The following is a 12,574-nucleotide window of genomic DNA, read 5'->3' on the forward strand; positions in this document are numbered from 1 at the left end:
ATATATATACATACATACATACATACATATATATATTATATACATATATATAATACATACATACATATATATATATATATAATATATATATACATACAATATATATATATATATAGTATACATATACATACATAAATAGATATATTATATATATATATATATACATACTATATATATATAATATATATACATATACATACATACATATATAAATATATATTATACATATACATACATACTTACATATTATATATATATATACATACATACATATATATTCATACATACATACATATATATATTCATATACATACATACATATCTATATAATATATATCATATACATATATATATATTCATATATATACATACATATATATATATATTCATATACATACATACATATATATATATATTCATATACATACATACATATATATATATATATACACATATACATACATTCATACATCTTGTCCTTCCCTTCGCCTCTCTATTAATGTGCTTGGACACAGACCACTGTGAACAGCCAGCCTCTTTAGCAATGACCTTTTGTGTCTTGCCCTCCTTGTGCAAGGTGTCAATGGTCATCTTTTGGACAACTGTCAAGTCAGCAGTCTTCCCCATGATTGTGTAGCCTACAGAACTAGACTGAGAGACCATTTAAAGGCTTTTGCAGGTGTTTTGAGTTAATTAGCTGATTAGAGTGTGGCACCAGGTGTCTTCATTATTGAACCTTTTCACAATAGTCTAATTTTCCGAGATACTGAATTTGGGACTTTCATTAGTTGTCAGTTATAATCATCAACATTAAAAGAAATAAACATTTGAAATACATCAGTCTGTGTGTAATGAATGAATCTAATATACAAGTTTCACTTTTTGAATGGAATTACTGAAATAAATCAACTTTGTCATGATATTCTAATTTTATGACCAGCATCTGTATGTATGTATGTATGTATAGATATATATAGATATATATATATATATATATATATATACACACACACACACACACATATATATGAAGGGACTGTGTTAAAAAATGCTTTAGTTGCCTCACATTTTTATGCAACCGTTTTGTTCACCCCACTGAATTAAAGCTGAAAGTCTACACTTCAACTGCATCTGAGTTGTTTCATTTAAAATTCATTATGCTAACATACAGAACCAAAATTAGAAAAAAGTTGTCTCTGTCCAAATATTTATGGACCTAACTGTAATATATATATATATATATATATATATATATATATATATATATATATATATATATATATATACATACATATACATATATGAGGTTCGATCCCTGTGAGGGGATGCAATGAAGTGTGTACACCTGATTAGCCCAAATAAGGGCAAAACATGAGTCACGTACTCTGCATTATTTGACAGTAAAACTATATAACATTCTATGATCTGCTACTAGCGACTGAGAGGGCGTGGCGGACATTTGCCGACTTGCAGACCAACCACATGCGTTACCTGGTAGGTAACCACCCATACAATCAGATCGTGTTTCAGACTACGAATGTAATTACTCTGATCTCCAGGCTGTCAAATAAATGAATCACACGCCGTGGCGCAGCGTAAAGGGGCTTCGCCTCTGACGCGGACGTCCGAGATTCGATCCACACAAGGCGATGCAGTGGAGTGTGTACGCCTGATGAGCCCAAATAAGGGCGAAACACGTGTTGTGTACTCTTTGCATTATTTGACAGTAAAACTATATATTATATATATTATATACACACACACACACACACACACACACACATACAGTGGGGCAAAAAAGTATTTAGTCAGCCACCAATTGTGCAAGTTCTCCCACTTAAAAAGGTGAGAGAGGCCTGTAATTTTCATCATAGGTATACCTCAACTATGAGAGACAAAATGAGAAAAAAAATCCAGAAAATCAAATTGTCTGATTTTTGAAGAATTTATTTGCAAATTATGGTGGGAAAAAAAGTATTTGGTCAATAACAAAAGTTCATCTCAATACCTTGTTAGATACCCTTTGTTGGTAATGACAGAGGTCAAACGTTTTCTGTAAGTCTTCACAAGGTTTTCACACACTGTTGCTGGTATTTTGGCCCATTCCTCCATGCATATCTCCTCTAGAGCAGTGATGTTTTGGGGCTGTCGCTGGGCAACACAGACTTTCAACTCCCTCCAAAGATTTTCTATGGGGTTGAGATCTGGAGACTGGCTAGGCCACTCCAGGACCTTGAAATGTTTCTTACAAAGCCACTCCTTCATTACCCGGGTGGTGTGTTTGGGATCATTGTCATGCTGAAAGACCCAGCCACGTTTCATCTTCAATGCCCTTGCTGATGGAAGCAGGTTTTCACTCAAAATCTGATGATACATGGCCCCATTCATTCTTTCCTTTACACGGATCAGTCGTCCTGGTCCCTTTGCAGAAAAACAGCCCCAAAGCATGCTTTACAGTAGGTATGGTGTTCTTTTGATGCAACTCAGCATTCTTTCTCCTCCAAACACAACGAGTAGAGTTTTTACCAAAAAGTTCTATTTTGGTTTCATCTGAACATATGACATTCTCCCAATCCTCTTCTGGATCATCCAAATGCTCTCTAGCAAACTTCAGATGGGCCTGCACATGTACTGGCTTAAGCAGGGGGACACGTCTGGCACTGCAGGATTTGAGTCCCTGGCAGCGTAGTGTGTTACTGATGGTAGCCTTTGTTACTTTGGATCCAGCTCTCTGCAGGTCATTCACTAGGTCCCCCCGTGTGGTTCTGGGATTTTTGCTCACCGTTCTTGTTATCATTATGACCCCATGGGGTGAGATCTTGCGTGGAGCCCCATATCGAGGGAGATTATCAGTGGTTTTGTATGTCTTCCATTTTCTAATAATTGAACCCAGAGTTGATTTCTTCACACCAAGCTGCTTACCTATTGCAGATTCAGTCTTCCCAGCCTGGTGCAGGTCTATAATTTTGTTTCTGGTGTCCTTTGACAGCTCTTTGGTCTTGGCCATAGTGGAGTTTGGAGTGTGACTGTTTGAGGTTGTGGACAGGTGTCTTTTATATTGATAACGAGTTCAAACAGGTGCCATTAATACAGGTAACGAGTGGAGGACAGAGGAGCCTCTTACAGAAGAAGTTACAGGTCTGTGAGAGCCAGAAATCTTGCTTGTTTGTAGGTGACCAAATACTTATTTTCCACCATAATTTGCAAATAAATTCTTTAAAATCAGACAATGTGATTTTCTGGATTTTTTTTTCTCATTTTGTCTTTCATAGTTGAGGTATACCTACGATGAAAATTACAGGCCTCTCTCATCTTTTAAGTGGGAGAACTTGCACAATTGGTGGCTGACTAAATACTGTATATATACATACATACACACACACACACACACACACAGGCTACTCAAAAAAAATTAAAGGAACACTTTTTAATCAGAGTATAGCATCAAGTCAATGAAACTTCCAGGATATTGATTTGGTCAGTTAAGTAGCATGGGGGTTGTTAATCAGTTTCAGCTGCTTTGGTGTTAATGAAATTAACAACAGGTGCACTAGAGGGCCAACAATGAGATGACCCCCAAAACAGTAATGGTTTAACAGGTGGAGGCCACTGACATTTTTCCCTCCTCATCTTTTCTGACTGCTTTTCCCAAGTTTTGCATTTGGCTATGGTCAGTGTCACTACTGGTAGCATGAGGCGATACCTGGACCCAACAGAAGTTGCACAGGTATTCCAACTTCTGCAGGATGGCACATCAATATGTGCCATTGCCAGAAGGTTTGCTGGGTCAGCCAGCACAGTCTCAAGGGCATGAAGGAGATTCCAGGAGACAGGTAGTTACTCTAGGAGAGCTGGACAGGGCCGCAGAAAGTCCTTAAACCATCAGCAGGAACACTATCTGCTCCTTTGGGCAAGGAGGAACAGGATGAACACTACCAGAACCTACAAAATGACCTCCAGCAGGCCACTGGTGTGGATGTCTTTGACCAAACAATCAGAAACAGACTTCATGAGGGTGGCCCGATGTCCTCTAGTGGGCTCTGTGCTCACTGCCCAGCACCGTGGAGCTCGACTGGCATTTGTCATAGAATGCCAGAATTGGCAGGTCCACCACTGGCACCCTGTGCTCTTCACAGATGAGAGCAGGTTCACCCCGAGCACATGTGACAGACGGGAAAGGGTCTGGAGAAGACGTGTAGAACGTTATGCTGTCTGTAACATCGCTCAGCATGACCGGTTTGGTGGTGAGTCAGTAATGGTCTGGGAAGGTATTAGGTATCAGGATGAAATGCAGGTGCAGTGTGTCCTGGGTTCCTCCTGATGCATGACAAAGTTCAGCCTCATGTGGCGACAGTTTGCAGGCAGTTCCTGGAGGATGAAGGAATTGATACCATTGACTGATCCCCTCGCTTGCCTGGCCTATATCCAATAGAACATCTCTGGGACATTATGTTTCAGTCCATCTGATACCACTAGGTTGCACCTCAGACTGTCCAGGAGCTCAGTGATGCCCTGGTCCAGATCTGGGAGGAGATCCCCCAGGACACCATCCGTCATCTCATTAGGAGCATGCCCCAGCGTTGTCAGGCATGCATACAGTATGTCGGGGCCATACAAACTACGGAGTACAGTTTTGAGTTGCTGCAATGAAATTTCGTCAAAATGGACAAACCTGCCGCATCAGTTTTTCACTTTAATTTTCGGGGTGTCTGTGAATTTAGCCCTCTGTAGGGTTGATAATTTTCACTTCCATCAAATGATGTGGCATCCTTTTGTTCCTAACACATTACCCAGTCCATATCAGTAGAGATATCCGGCACGATTTTTTCCCCATTGAGATCTGATGTGTTTTCAAAGTGTTCATTTTTTTGAGCAGTGTATATATATATATATATATATATACATATATATATATATATACACATACATATATGATGAGTTTCTATTATATAAACGTTTTACATAAATAAAAAAAAGAAAAAAATTACAATAAATTACAAATAAGACATACCTAATTCAAGGGAGGTTATTGCTTCACTCACCATCTTGAACTCATTTATATTACCACCTACACAGACATAACATATTTGGTAAACATAATATAATGAAATGAAAAAAAAAGATTTTACATTTTAACTATTCTACTGGCTCAAAACTATGCATTATGTTAATCTTTCTTTGAACCTGCTGTTTACATAAGTGCGCCATGGTAAAATACTAACTATTTACAGCATTTGTTGGGGAAAAAATACTTAGAGAAGAAAACTAAACTCCAAATCAAAATGAGCAGATTTTTAAAGATGAACTTAATAACAGAAGAAATAATTCTTTCAGGATCATCGACACTGTCAATTAACATTCATTGCCTTAAGGATGTATACAGCCCTAACACTCAGATTCTGAATTTGAAATCTCTCTATGTCAAACAAATTGAAAAGTACACCCAACCAAAACACAGTTTTAAAAATGAAAATATGACAAATATTGGGGAGCATTTGAGGGTTTCTGTGTAATATCAATGTTCCCAAGACCTTGACAATGGCTATTGACAAGATAAGGAATTCAGCAGGAGGCCACTGGAATAAAGTTAGTGCTACTCAGGATAAGAAGATCATAAAAACCTAAACTAGTACACAGAAAATAATGGTTATAAATTCAATATGATGTACAATGTAAAAAAAAAAACATCTGCTATGAATTTTAGTAGTAGGTCAAATTACAATTATTTATCACTTAAAAACAGACACTAATATATTTACATTTAATCCAATAAGGAGAAGCAAGAAATAAACACTATTGGAAGTGGATCTGGTCACTCGAGAACAACTCAGCCTTTCTTAATTGAAAAGAAATTAGAGGTACCAAGAATGAAAATCTGAGGTATGACCAAAACTTTTACAGGTTACATTGCTTTCTAACAAAGTACTGGCCTGAAATGTGGGATGAGAGGGTGAAAATTAAACACAATAAAAACCAGAATGTTTCAAAGGGGCTCTGGAAATAACATGACTCACAAATGAAACAAAATGTTTGTCAAATCAAGATTTTTGGGTTGAATATTCAGAGGGTATGAAAGCATTGTTAACACCTACATGAGATTTGCATCCCTGGAATAATGTCCCATTAAAAGACTAAAGCAAATTATTGTGTATTTTCAGTGCCCAATTGTTACATTCCTTTTTAGTAGGACTTTAAATCAAAAAATAAATACGCCATACACTAGACAAATGCTGAGTACACCGATTTTCTTTAAATTGCTGGATGGACAATTACACAAAAAACACTACTTTCCTTCAGAAGCACAGAAATATCAACTCCATACTGGAATCTCATCATTCTAAATACAATTTGACATTTATTTATGAAATTAAAAATTCTTACTTTTAGAAAACTTATTTACAGGAAGAACTCCAGTCAATGTTCCATTATCTAAATTAAAACAGGGTGCATCAGAAAGTGATGTTAGGTTTCCCAAATGCCTGATTGAATCTGCCCTCCTAAGAAATATTCAAAAAAAGGTCAAAATTAGGTATGATGGGAAAGAAAGAAAAAAAGGTTAACTTGTTTGCCTTGATGAAGTCACCCATGTGCAACAATAAATATGATTTATGATTTTAATAATATTAAAATAACATGCAAATCAAGGGTGTGTCATGTCTGATTGGAGACAGTGGAGAGGCTGATTGAAGGCAAAGAAATGCTGACGTGCTGATGTCATTCTTATGAGTTGAATTGTGCCAAGTGTAATGTGCTACTACTATGCGAGAGTTAATGAAAATAAAAATTTTGCTCCTAAAAACTTTGTGTTTTTTTTTTTTGTTTACACTAAGGAGCTGAGCAGGAATTTTTAAAGCTTTATTCCCCCATTTAAGTTTGTTTTTTTTTTGCCTGAACAGGAGCAAACATTACCAAGTGTATGGGGAAGTGTTAGGAAAGTTACTCATTACTTGTATTTGTTACTTATATTCAAAATTAGGGGCAGAAAGGCAAGGCAGGCCAGAAAGCGGTAGCTGAAACCAGCAAGTTTATTCATTTCTTTGTTGGCAAATGTTTCAGATAACACTACTTTATATTTAGAGAAATTTACTTAGCTAATCTCAAAGTCCAATGTTCTTGTTCTTAGTTAGGAAAGATGACTATTAATTCATTTGTGAACAAACTGCAAACACAAACATATTCACACACACACAAATATGCACATACTTAACACCTAATTGTGTATTTATATAAATAAATAAATAAAAATAATCTAATGACATACCGTCCATATATTTTTTCAGGCTTAGGAGAAGGATCATCAAAGAAGGAATCTCTCAAATCACCTTTATCTTCATCATTATCATCATCATCATCATCATCATGGTTCTTCATTCCAGATTTAAACAGTGGAATTCTGCTGATAGTGCTTTGTTTTATGTCTAGTTTAGGATCATCACTTCCTAGGTCTATATTGTTTAGGCTCTCGATATCCCTTGCTTCAAAAACCTTAAAAAATAATAAAAAAGTTTAAAATTAATTCATATTCCACACTAAATCTTTGTACATCATGATAAATATAGGAAACTGCATAAACAGAGTTCATAGAATTGAATATTTTGATTGCATTTGTGTTTTCCCCCACAAAAGCTACCTTATCTAATGTAATAAACTAGGTGCAAAAATAAAAGGGAAGTTTAATCACCACACCTTAGCTTCAATGACTGTATCCACTTATAAAAATATGTGCAACTACAGGTAGAAAGCAGCCAAGCAGTCAATATTTCATTATCAGTTTATGGGCTCAGTATGTACAGTATATATAGTATTGAAAAAACATTCTGAAACATTGAAACACTTTGGGACTCTTCTGGATACCAAATTCAATGTCTCCTGAATTGTAATTTAAATCTTCGCCTAATTCATAAAAAGCAGTCAGTTTAATAAAAATGATATACACAAAATTGTAAAGTGAACATATTTAGGATCAAAGACAAAAAGTAATTTTGTGACCTTTAAAGAAAAATAGGAAATGGAATCCAGTGTTCCCATCAAAGGATATGTTTGGTATCTTTCAATCTGAAATGGATTTCTTCACAATCATGGTGAATATTAATTTGCCTAATGAAACTACATTTTAAAGTAGAAACATTTTATAAATCCATAAAAATTACCAACCTGCTCTTGCATTTTATAATGAAACTTATGGGTCCCAGAGTTCCATTGTGAAAAAAGCCTTGTACTGCACTTGGACGCCATTGGGTTCTATCAAACTTTTTTCTTTTCCTTACGCATGAAAACATCAGATTAATTTTTTTTTCAGTCATTACTACAAACTACATGGGGTTACTGTAATATCATTTTTGGGTGGAGTATTTCTTTTAACATAGGTAGAGTGGTCGAGCAGAGCTGTCATTCTTGCCTCACAGTGCCTAGGCAGAATGGTGGCACAGAGCTGTGGTGCAGTGGTAGTGCTGCTGCTTTGCAGTAAGGAGACTGTGGAGGATTGTGGGTTCGCGTCCCGGTTCCTCCCTGTGTGGATAGCGCTTTGAGTACTGAGAAAAGCGCTATATAAATGTAATGAATTATTATTATTATTATTATTCCTGCCTTACAGTGTCAAACTCTGCATGAAGTTTGCAAGTTCCGCATATGTATTTATGGGTTGACTATTATCAGTGATTGTCAGTACATTTACTCATGGAAAAATGTTGCACTGTCACACACTGTGCCTTTTCAATTTTATTTATTTATTCATTCACTTTTTAAATCAGAAATCATAATATGCAGGTGGCTTGGCTCTTAAAACATGTCTACATGAATAACTAAGGCAGTTATTTAAAACATACTGCTGTGATAAGTTTAGTTCAGATTTCTTGATAGGTGTGTAAAGTACAATGAAATTCTTACAAGTGCTGTACACCATGACACTGCCACTCAGCCTGACTCTTGCTTCATAGGCTATGTAAAATAACAACACAAATTGTAATTGGCATAAAGTATGTGTCATTTAAGAAGCCACCATATGATTTGAGCATGCATCTGTCTGCTATTTAATTTTACGTTTCACTGTAAAATGGAATATAACATGGAAAATTAATCTATACCAATAAACAACTTCAACTTGAAAAAATACCAAACTTATTTAATGAACTTATACTGAAGTGAGGGTTCCATTTTCTCTGCTCTATATTAGATAATTCTGTCCTTCATGATAGACATCATGATAAAAAACGAGGTTTTCGTGGAATCCAGAAGAGATGTTAGATTAAGTAAAGTTTTAAGAGCATTTATAAACACCTGGGCCTTCAGGCAAGCAGAACAGACAAACTGAAGAAATTAATACCCCTCTCTAGGAGTCTCTAGGATTGTTTGATAGTGTGCTATTATATAGTCCTCAAAAAGTGACAAAAGAATTCTTAGGTGAGTTATGTTCATGATAGGATACCATTTTTTGGCCACCTAATGTTTGCAAAAAAACAATCCTCAATATTCCATGGCACAAAGAAACTTCACTTCATCCGTGAAGGCATGGCTGAAGAAGCATAAGAGCTTGGGACTGCTTCACCCTTTTGGGCCAGGATAGCTTGCAATCACTGAGATCGCTGAGAGAACAATGAATTTTTAGTTTTATCAGGTGGTTTTATAGGAGCACATCATTTAATATGAAGCTCAAAAAAATAAAATATGGGTCATATCTGAGCCACAATTGTGACCTTATGTCCCACTGACATTTTGTGGCATTATCTGAAAAAGAAATGAAATAGTTCTGAAAAAAGGATTAGCTCCAAATAACTTTTTAAAGATACATTTTCAATCCTTTACCTTGAATATTTAACCAAATTGTTGAATAAATACATGACAAGGTACAATTTTGAGCATTTGTATCGAGCATTTGCTTAATTAGACTACCTGTTATGACTTAGATTTTAGGAGGTGTTTGCACAAAAATCCAGGAAATTTCAAAGGACTGTGTACAATAAACACATTTACATTATTTTCATCCTTGAAACTGTACCCTTAAATATATACATAATGTATGACATAATGTCCCTGTTGATGCCTTAAGGATACTATAACAAGATCATTTTCTCTATAAGCAGAATAATGACAACTCTCAGAAATGTGAAAATATACTTTGGAATGCATATTCATAGGAACTATAAATAAAAAATAACACCATATAATCATCCAACACTCTACTTTAGTTCAGTGTACCAGAAAGCTGACACCTTATGGGGCAAGATTGACTGCAAAATGGAAACCAAAGCGAGATGGGCCACCAGTTTATTGCAAACCACACTAACTTCACCTCACACCAGGCCAATTTACCACTGCCATTGAACCTTTCTTTGTGATGAGGCAGGAAAACAATAAGACAACAAAAAGTAATAAAAGAAATAATCAAAAAACACCTTAGCTGTCCCCTGGACCTTCTTATCACTGGGTTCAATGGTTGGAAGTCTAGGGTCGCTTGCCCACTGTCCAAATCCAAAGCAATACCCAGCATAATCTCACTGTTGCACCTTCAGTTACTCTTCCTCCCATCACTGAGCCTAGGTCCAAACAATCTTCTCAAATCAAAGAGCATGGTTTATAATTTAACTTCTGGGATATCAGGTTAGTCTTTTTTAATCACCTTCTGGCATTCCTTCAACCTTTCAAATTATAGCACTGAAATGGAAATACTAGGTTTTTGCATAACAAATAATTTCAATGAACAGTAAATAAAAATGAATTTGCCTTTTCAGAATCATATTCACCCTTAAACACTTTCAATTTAGGACAGAAAACAACTCTACATAAAAACAAACTTAAATGCCCAAAAGTGACAGACTTCTTCCCTGTGCCTCACAAAAAATATGGTTTGTTCAGGAAAACTGTTTTAAAGTTTTTACCTCAAGCATGTAATCTTATTTGCTTCTTAGACTTGACAAGGTCTCTTTATTGGTGCTGCTCAATATCCACCACAGAAAACATGGAAAACCCTTTAGAAGATATGTCATTCTTCTAATAAAGTGTATGTTTATCCATAAATAGAAATGGTATTAGATGTACTATACAGTGAAAAATATCCACCCCATTATCCAGTACACCAACCTCAAAAGGCCATAAAAATTGAAAAATGGGAAAAAAAAAATAAGGTAGCACATCCTGGTTTTTGAAAATACCTCTAAAGTCATATTTTCTTGTACTATAGCAGGTTTACAAAAAATTGCATAATATAGTAATATTTTTGGTATAGATGTTACAGCTACCATCTTATGTCCCTGTAAGCAGAAATGATTAATTTCATAACCTTATTTCCAATAATAAACAAAAAATGTAATTAGTAAATCAGTATTTGGTTATCATATACAATATATTTAGTAATTACTATTTAGTATTACAGGGGGTCATCGGGTTATGACACAGTTCCGTTCCTACAACAATGATGTAACCCGAATTTTGGTGTAAGTCGAAACACACCATAGCCTAAGTCATCATAACACATTTGCAAAATCATAATCTAGAACATAAAAACACAACTAAGCCACAAAAAAAGGAAAAGGACATAAATATACTGTAGTGTACACTGTACTGTAGTAACAGAAAAAATGACAAAAAATGAGTGTAAAAAAAAATCCTTGCCTTTATTGCTTCTGATCTCTTCACTATGTCTAATTTCACTTCCATCATGATGGCCTTCCTCTTCTTCGAAGCACTACCATCTGAAGACTTTGACTTTCGTTTAGGAGCCATGATAAGGGCCACAAAGTAGGCAAACAAAGCCACACAAACGGAACACTTCCTCCGCGCGCAACGAAACTAGTTTGCCAACTTCCTCACTCATACGCTGCGTTACTGCGTATTCTTCCGCTGCACGCAACCAAACTACTTTGCCCACATAGTCTATAAGTACGATGCTAATGACGTAACCCAAAACACTCATGTCTCAATTTTTTTTTTAAGTTTTTATGGGAGTGAACGCTGTAAACTTGAAACGTTGTATGTCGAGTCGTTGTAACCCGAGGACTCCTTGTATTATATAAAAATAATTCGATAAGAATGAAAATCATAAGGAAAAAAAAAAAGGTGTTTAACTAAGAAATATACATTTAGAAAAAGAGAGACTTCAAAATGATTTTATTTAATACACACTAGCAAATCTCAATACAAAACAAGTTAAAGTACTTTGGTTGTTGATTAGGTTACTTTAGGTTTTAAAATGGCCTTAAAGAAAATTATTTTTTTGAACAACCAGGGAAATATTTGAATACTAACCTCTTCGTCCTTCAAAGTAAGGCAATAAAAAAATAAAAAGTAGTCAGTACAATGGAACAATTTTGAGGAGATCAAAATACTTGTACAAAAAAAAAAAAAACACAACTTCCCAATTTTACCAGCACTGGTTTCAAGGTAGGAACCAACCTTGGATGAGAAGCCAATGCAACAGAGTACATCCACACACACACATGCACTCACTCTTACACCAAGCCAATTAACCTAACATGCACATATTGAAGGAACCACAGCAAGTACCTGTAGAAAATCCACACAGAGACTGGATAATAGGTAAACTCAACAGAAACATTGACCATGATGAAAACTGAACCAA

The 12,574-nt window shown here is 35.5% G+C and overlaps 1 protein-coding gene across 4 annotated transcripts in view; it reads right to left on the reverse strand.

The window, feature by feature from the left end:
• Positions 1–12,574, reverse strand: part of cep43 (centrosomal protein 43) — a 100,153-nt gene that overhangs the window by 25,846 nt on the left and 61,733 nt on the right. For 3 of the 4 annotated variants that reach the window (XM_051925457.1, XM_051925460.1, XM_051925461.1), the window contains 4 exons: positions 12,241–12,252; positions 7,262–7,485; positions 6,382–6,497; positions 5,012–5,068 (listed from right to left, as the gene is read on the reverse strand). In XM_051925457.1, coding sequence (XP_051781417.1) covers positions 5,012–5,068; positions 6,382–6,497; positions 7,262–7,485; positions 12,241–12,252 — 409 coding nt within the window. The remainder of the gene's footprint in view (positions 1–5,011; positions 5,069–6,381; positions 6,498–7,261; positions 7,486–12,240; positions 12,253–12,574) is intronic. The other variant, XM_051925458.1, reaches the window with a different exon arrangement.

This window comes from Erpetoichthys calabaricus, chromosome 3 (assembly GCF_900747795.2).
Source record: "Erpetoichthys calabaricus chromosome 3, fErpCal1.3, whole genome shotgun sequence".
Classification (NCBI taxonomy): Eukaryota; Metazoa; Chordata; class Cladistia; order Polypteriformes; family Polypteridae; genus Erpetoichthys; species Erpetoichthys calabaricus.